This window comes from Monodelphis domestica, chromosome 3 (assembly GCF_027887165.1).
Source record: "Monodelphis domestica isolate mMonDom1 chromosome 3, mMonDom1.pri, whole genome shotgun sequence".
NCBI classification, from domain to species: domain Eukaryota; kingdom Metazoa; phylum Chordata; class Mammalia; order Didelphimorphia; family Didelphidae; genus Monodelphis; species Monodelphis domestica.
In genome coordinates, this window is record NC_077229.1 from 12,406,669 (window position 1) to 12,415,061 (window position 8,393).

An 8,393-nucleotide genomic window follows, 5' to 3' on the forward strand; every position below is an offset into this window, starting at 1 on the left:
TCTTGTAGTCAATACTGTGTATTGGTTCCAAAGCAGAAGAGTGGTAAGGGCTAGGCAATGGGGGTCAAGTGACTTGCCCAGGGTCACACAGCTGGGAAGTGTCTGAGGCCAGATTTGAACCCAGGACCTCCTGTCTCTAGGCCTGGCTCTCAATTCACTGAGTTACCCAGCTGCCCCCAAAATCATCCATCTTGCCGATATGACCAAATGGTTTATCCTAAGACTGTTTCTACTTGTTTAAGTTGAAAAACTCCTTTTTGCCTGGGGAAATAGAATTAAAATCAGTTTACTTTCTGCCATCAGAGAAAGAAACTTATGTTACTCTATGTTTGTGTGTTTCCTTCTTTCAGTGTTTATATTATAATTTGTTTTCTTCAGAGGCAGAGACTAATTCCGAAGTGCAGCAGATTTCTACAAAACTGAGAATTTTTGTGGAACGATCTGACCCTGAAAGATGGATGAATGAGGGATACCATGACTTCATTTTGAGAGAAATCTGTGACTCTGATATGAAGATAAACAAAAATCTAAAGAGTGAATGTGAATTTGATGACCGTTCAGAGAAATTCAGTCAATGTTCAGTCCTAAATCAGTTTATGAATGTGACCTCAGGAAATTACTATTGGCAGGAGAGTCAATACAGCAAATGGTTTCCTGAAAAATTAGGACTTGTTCAGTCGAATGAGAAACCTTCTGAAAAGCTCATGTCTCAGGGCAACCTAGGAGGAATGGCCTTTGGCTACAGTTTAGACTTCATTAGACATCCAAAAAGTACATGGGTAGAGGTGGTTTCTCTGAAGGAAGAAGTTGAGAAACATTTCAGTCAAAACTCTGATCTTGCCACACATCAAATAATCAATTCAGGAGAGAAACCTTTTGAATGTAAACAATGTGGAAAGGCTTTCAAACAAAGGGGCTCTCTTGTAGTACATTACAGAATCCACTCTGGAGAAAAACCTTATGAATGTAAACACTGTGGAAAAGCTTTCAAACAGAGCAATCATCTTGTTGCACATCAAAATGCCCACAGTGGAGAGAAACATTATGAATGTAAACACTGTGGAAAGGATTTCTCACGTGAGGGATCTCTCACTAGACATCAAAAAATCCACACTGGAGAGAAACCTTATGAATGTAAACAGTGTGGAAAGGCTTTCATGCTGAGTTGCTATCTTGTTGCACACCAGAGAATCCACACTAGAGAGAAACCTTATGAATGTAAACAGTGTGGGAAGGCTTTTATAGAGAGAAGATATCTGGATAAACATCAGAGAATCCACACTGGAGATAAACCTTATGAATGTAAGCAGTGTGGAAAGGCTTTTACACGTAGCAGCTCTCTTGCTACACATCACCTAATCCACAGTGGAGAGAAACCTCATGAATGTAAACACTGTGGAAAGGCTTTCACAGAGAGAAGATCTCTGGCTAAACATCAGAGAATCCATACTGGAGAGAAACCTTTTGAATGTAAAGAGTGTGGAAAGGCTTTCATAGAGAGAGGAACTCTCACTAAACATCAGAGAATCCACACTGGAGAGAAACCTTTTGAATGTAAGCAGTGTGGAAAGGCTTTTATATATAGAGTATCTCTCACTAAACATCAGAAAATCCATACTCTAGAGAAACCTTATGAATGTAAACAATGTCAAATGGCCTTCAGAGAGAGAGGATCTCTAACTAAACATCAGAGAATCCACACTAGAGAGAAACCTTTTGTATGTAAACAGTGTGGAAAGGCTTTCCAACATAGCAGATCTCTTGCAACACATCAACTAATCCACGCTGGAGAGAAACCTTATGAATGTAAACAATGTGGAAAAACTTTTACTCGAAGGGGCTCTCTTGTAGAACACCATAGAATCCACTCTGGAGAGAAACCTTATGAATGTAAACATTGTGGAAAGGCTTTCACACAGAGAAGTCATCTTGCTGCACACCAGAGAATCCACACTGGAGAGAAACCTTATGAATGTAAACAGTGTGGGAAGGTTTTCACATATAGTGGATCTCTTTCTAAGCATCAAAAAATCCACACTGGAGAGAAACCTTATGAATGTAAACAGTGTGGAAAGGCTTTCATAGAGAGAGGAACTCTAACTAAACATCGGGGAATCCACAATGGAGAGAAACCTTTTGTATGTAAACAGTGTGGAAAGGCTTTCACATATACAGTATCTCTTGCTCAACATCAGCTAATCCACACTGGAGAGAAACCTTATGAATGTAAACAGTGTGGAAAAACTTTTCCACGTAGCAGCTCTCTTGCTACACATCAGCTAATCCACACTGGGGAGAAACCTTTTGAATGTAAATACTGTGGAAAGGCTTTCACACAGAGAAGTCATCTTGTTGCCCATTGGAGCATTCATACTGGAGAGAGGCCTTATGAATGTAAACAGTGTGGAAAAACTTTCCCACGTAGCAGCTCTCTTGCTAAACATCAGCTAATCCATACTGGAGAGAAACCTTATAAATGTAAACACTGTGGAAAGGCTTTCACACAGAGGAGTCATCTTGCTGCACATCAGGGCATCCATACTGGACACAGTAATCTTCAATATGAACAGTGAAGAAAGGCTTTTCCACATAAGAAATCCCTTGCTACACATCAGCTAATCCACTCTATAGAAAAACTTTATGAATGTAAAAATTGTGGAAAGACTTTTAAAGAAAAGGCCTCTCTTGTAGTGCATTATAGAATCCATTCTGGAGGGGAACCTTCGTAATATAAAGACTGAAAGGCTTTTACACAGAGAAGTGTGGAAGTGAGAAATTGGGAATGGTTTGTGGAAGAGTTGGAATAGATCTGACTGCTGACCTCTCATTTGAACGAGAACGTTCTGTTTGGAATGTGACCAGGAGAAATGATTGGAGGTAGGATCTGACCACCAGACGTCTGGAGTCTCTTGGCTTTGGAGACAGAATGTAGAGGAGTCTCTTTGCTTTTGAGACAAAAGTACAAAATCCAGCTCTCTTGATTTCTCTGCTGTGATACAGTGACTGAACTTCCAGACCTTTTAGCCCATTTCCCCAAACTGAACTATATTTTGGAGACAGAATGTAGAGGAGTCTCTTTGCTTTTGAGACAAAAGTACAAAATCCAGCTCTCTTGATTTCTCTGCTGTGATACAGTGACTGAACTTCCAGACCTTTTAGCCCATTTCCCCAAACTGAACTATATTTTGGAGACAGAATGTAGAGGAGTCTCTTTGCTTTTGAGACAAAAGTACAAAATCCAGCTCTCTTGATTTCTCTGCTGTGATACAGTGACTGAACTTCCAGACCTTTTAGCCCATTTCCCCAAACTGAACTATATTCCACCATCCTCCAAGCTAGGACTTATTCTAGTATAATGGAAACCTCAAACCCTCTTTCCTTTCGTTTCTCTATCTTTCCATTCTTCCCCTAAGAAACCCTTATTTAATCTTAGAGAAGAGAATGAGTATTTTATTTGAGATATTATAAACTCACCCTGAGTTGATTTAAAAATACCAAATAGAAGAAGCAATTGGATGGAAGGGTAAAGGGAGAAAGGAAGATTAATAGCCCTGATATTTATGTATCATTTATACTTAAAATAATCCCTTTTTACAATTTGGCATCCTGAACTGACTGAATTCACAATCCTGAATAGATTATATAAGAGGAAAGCAGAAAAAGACAAAAATGTTTAAGCAAGTCATCTTTGGGGTGATAGTACTAGCAGCTATTGCAGGATATTGGATATACAATATCATATGTAGTACAATGACAAATGTGATTTTAGATTCAGTTGGATATATAGCTAAAACTACAACTTTTATATTAAAAATGTGTTTTCCAAAAGATGCAATATTCTGGGAAATACTGATACATCTACATTGTTATGGCTTCAATGCAAACTCTCACCTACATGAAGAATGTTTATAGGTGTGTAATTCCTAAAACTACAGCACAGATCATGGTAATGGATACTGATTTGGAAACACTGGTTAAGAACATGTTTGAGGAATTCTTAAAGGCAAAAGGGCTCGATCAGATAAAGGATAAAGGGAAATGGTCAGGCAGGCAATGCACCTAACGATAAAGGAAGGCCAAGAACACAAAGTTGGATCCTTGCAAAGGGCAAGGAATAGGACACCAAGGCACATAACGAGGCTGAAAATATATATCCACTTAAAAACATTACCAAGATATCTGATACAGCTGGAGTGTTGCACTCCAAGGTTCATAAGCAGTTTAATATTCAGGAATAGAGTCCATGAAGAAAAGGTTTCCAAAGTTAATATCTGAGCCCCACAGAACACATGGAACTGAAATGTACTTTTTGTATTTTTGAACCCCGTTTTGAGGATGTGCAATTTCTTGTGGCATAACATTTTAGCCCCCATTAGCATTGCCAATTTATTGATAAAACTGGATCAGAAAGCACTCTGACAAGCTGACCAACAGAGGAGCAAAGGGAGGACTTTGATTTCTCTAATATTAGCATGACCTATCTAAGGAAATGCAAGGAGGACTTGTTCTAAGCCCTTAAAATGTGTTGCTCAAAACCAACTGCTTGATGAAAATTTGATAGGATGGTGAAAGACGAGGGAGAACATCCAGCTTCATTTATTGATTGATGAAATATTGATTTCTTTGTGGCATTGACATGGGTACTTGTACCTCCAGAAGCTCAGGGAAACTATCATCAGGGAAATTCCTTTGCTCCCTTACGTCTTCATGACTCCTAGCCTAAAACATCCAATGACCCCTATAGGACCCTGAAATGATTGTCCTCCTTTGATCCTCTTTTAGATTTAAGATAGACAGAGAGATGCACCTCCAGGCTACACCTCGATCCTATCAGGCTACATCTCAGACATCTGCCTGTTCCCTAAAACTAAGGAATATTTATGAGGGTCATTCCCTTTGTAGGCAGACCCCAGTCAGATGACCAACCCACCCCACCAAATACCTGAGTGAAGATCACTCCAGAGTCACATCCACACTATGATCAAGAGTATAAAATCCCCAGAATTGATGGGTTCTGGGAGCAGCCTTCCATCTTGCTGTTCCACCTTGCTATCCTGGCTATTCTCAACATTATTTAACCTAAATTAATAAATTTCTCTTTTTGTTTTTAAGCTAAGTTTTGGAGTCTTGCATTCTTGCACAAGATATCCTTCCGGAACCTCAGGGGTACACATCTGAACCCCATAACAGCATGAATCTTTTTCAGGCAATGAAAGATCTGTATTTTGGCAGCAGGCCTTTCCCAGTCATTGCAGTCAGTGTAGGGCTTCTCTCCAGCATGGAGTCCGTTTTGTCTTTTCTTTTTAAAATTTCTTTAGAATATTGATCCACGGTTCAAGGATTCAAGTTCTTTCCCTCCTCTCTGTAGACCCCTCCAGAGCCAGCCCACAGCGGGAAGGGCCTCACCTGTTCGGGGACAGGAAAAGCTGTGCAGGAGCCCAGACCAGCAGGAGGACTGGATTGGGGAAGCTAAGGGGAAAAGTCCTCTGAGAAGCCTAGTTTAAAAGCGTCAGAGCCCGCCCCAGTCAGGCTCCACCCCTTCCGTGGCCTCACCTTCGCTTCCCAGAAGGCTTTGCTTTGAGGTCTCCAGGCGTGAAGGGGCCCCTCCTACGCTTGTCCTCCATCTCTCGGGGACCTCGGGTCCTCCTCCCACCGTTTGGCGGGACGAATGTAGTCCCAGACAGGAGCCTGTGCATGAATAGGGGAAAGTTGCCGCCTGTCCCTGAGCGCTTCTACTAAGGCTGTGTACCGATCAATACTGTTCTTTTTGTCCCCCTCATTATTGGAGGGGGCTGCAGAAGCCAGACCCGTCCTCTCCAAGACCATGGGGGTGCTCTGAGGGCGGCTGGGGGGCAGGGCGGGGCGGGGGAGGAATGTAGGAGGTCAAGCCAGGCCTGTAAAGAAGCCGCGGTTAAAAAGGCTGAGCAGACTGAGCCCCGGAAGGTCCTATTACTCACCGCTAGGGGGAGCCCCGGAGTCCCTCGTCCCCCCAGCCTCCTCTCTGCCTTGTGCCCAGAGCAAACGAAGGGGATCCTGAACATGTCCAAGTAAAGCCTCTTTAAGCACCACAATGAAACTGACTGGGGAAACCATCACTTAAATAGAGCTTCACTGAGAGAGAAATGGGGGCAGCTCAAGCCACCGACGCCAGACAAATACCCTCCGGCAGTTTGACAGGGCTGAACATTTTTCCGGGGGCTTTGCGCGGGGGGGGGGGGGGGGGGGGGGGGGGGGGAGACTTCGGGGCGGTTCTCAGAGCCGCTTTGGGTGTGACCCGCTTCTCCAGTCCCTCCGCGTTCCTGCTCCCCGCACTAGAGCGGCCCCCCAGCCTGGGAATCCCGGGACAGCCCCGGGGTGCTCTGGGCCGCGGCGGTCTGTAGGGCCGCGTCGGGGAGACAATCAGACGCCGCCGCCCTTCTATGGGGCTGGACAGCGGAAGGAGGAGAGTCTCGGGTAGGGCTGTGACGGAGGTCTGGGATGGCCCTCAAAGGCCGTTTTCTCCAAATGAAGCCATTTGTCTCTGCCGGCGTCTTAGCAAGTCTCGTGGCTGTTATTAGAGCCTCTTTGGGGGTTCAGGGGCCCCCCAATTCCACTGCACGCTCAGGGAACACGTTCCAGCTCATGAACGTTCTCAGGAAACCATCAGCAAGTTGGAGACAGAATGGCAGAGGAGGAGATGGGACGGCCTTGTCTGCAGGGGCTGCTGTTAGCATCCCAGCCAAGGCTGGGGTCCAGGGGAGACTTCTAAGAGAAAAGGGGGTCAGGGTGGGTCCCCTCTCCCCTCCCATGGAGCCACCAAGGCCCCAGATGGGGGCCCCTCCATGCCCTGAGCCCCCGCCCACGAAGTTGTGCCCCCAAAGGGCCTCCCTGCCCCCCACTGCCCTCTGGAGGACAAATTCTGGGGGCCAGGATGGGCTCTGACAAGGCACAGAGGGACAGGGAGGCCAGCATGGAGGCTGGCCCAGGGGGGGACGTTTCTGGCTGGAGGAGAGGTAAGTTGGGGGGGCCAAGCCTGCTGGGGGGACAGAAACCCCGCCTGGGGGGGGAGCAGGTTTGGAAATGCCTGGAAGCACCAGGAGGGATGTGGGGGGAAACCTCTGGGAAGAAGCTGAGTCCAGGGACAGTCAGATGGCCCCAAGGATAGAGCCTGGCCTGGAGAGCAGAGGTTCTGGGTGCAAATGTGTCCTGGGACACTTGGGAAACCTTCTGGGTCTTCTGGAGTCCAGACTCAACCCTGACTGTGACACAGAAGGGGAGGCTTAAACAAGAAGGGGAACATGGCAGAGGAGAGCTGGGAGAAGGCAGGGCTTGTGCTGGGGAGGGACAGGGAGGAGGAGAGGAGGTCAGAAAGCCCCTGCTGGGGGCAGCCCCCTGCCCTGGGAGGCCTGGCCTGGAATGGAGTGTCTGAAGGCTTGAGAGTAGGCTGAGGGGGAAAGGCCTTCTTGATGGGGCAGGGCAGGAGCCAGACCTATGGGGGCTGAGACTGGGGGTGCCTGCAGGAAAGAGCTGCTCCTGGGGGCTGGCTGGCCTCAGTGGCCCCCCCAGAGGGTGCTGGACCCCCCTTGCTGCCTCCCCTGAGGGCAGGCCCAGCCATCTCCCTGGAGACCTCCTCCTCTGGGCCTCCCTTTAGGGCTACTTCCCAGTTCAGCCTGGACAGGCCCAAGGCCTGAAAGAAGAGTCTAGAGACCAGGGAAGGCCCCGGGTGGCCCCAGACACCCCCATCCCAGGGAAGGGCAGGCCATGCCCAGTCAAGGCCTGTGTGTTCTCCCCTCCTGAACCTCAGAGGCAGCAGAGTGAATTCAGAGCCACAGTCCCGGGCTCTTAGGCCAGCAAAGGAAGAATTTTTCCAGGAGAGAAGCCCTTCCAGGGCCTTTAGCCCCTCAGTGCCTGCTAGAGCTCAGGGCCTGGAGTCAGGGAGGCCTGAGATCTCCCCCTGCAGGACCCTGGACAGGTCACTTTAGCTTGCTTGTCTCAGTTTCCTCCCCTGTTCAATGGGCTGCAGGAGGAGAGGGCAAAGCCTCTCAGCCTCGGTCCAGAAAGCCTGAAAGAGCAGGCGGGGGGGAGCCAGTCAGGCCTGAACAGCCTGAGTCCAGCAGCTCTGCAGACAGACACACAGACACCCCCAGAATGTCCTCTTTCCATCAGAGCTCAGAACCTTGGCTCAGTGGCTGCTGCTGCCTTCTGTGGCCTCCCAAAGGACAGGAGAAGGTTCCTGGGACTCCCAGAGACCATTGAAAGGTCTTGTGGGGTGAGGGAGGTGCTGAGGGAGACTCTCCTCAGCTGGCCCAGAGGCCCAGGAGACCCGAAGGAAGCAGCTCTTTTCCCCTCAAGATCCTCTCTGGTCCAGCTTCTTCACAGCCCTGGGCTCAGCCTCTTATTCTTTGGATAGATAA

General features: G+C 47.4%; 1 protein-coding gene across 1 annotated transcript in view; it reads left to right on the forward strand.

Moving 5' to 3' along the window:
* LOC100024342 (zinc finger protein 420-like) overlaps positions 1–5,116 on the forward strand; it is a 67,917-nt gene extending 62,801 nt beyond the window's left edge. The window contains exon 8 of the mRNA XM_056820919.1: positions 379–5,116. Within this exon, the coding sequence (XP_056676897.1) occupies positions 379–2,573 (2,195 nt within the window). The 3' untranslated portion in view covers positions 2,574–5,116. The remainder of the gene's footprint in view (positions 1–378) is intronic.
* Positions 5,117–8,393: the final 3,277 nt, after the last annotated feature.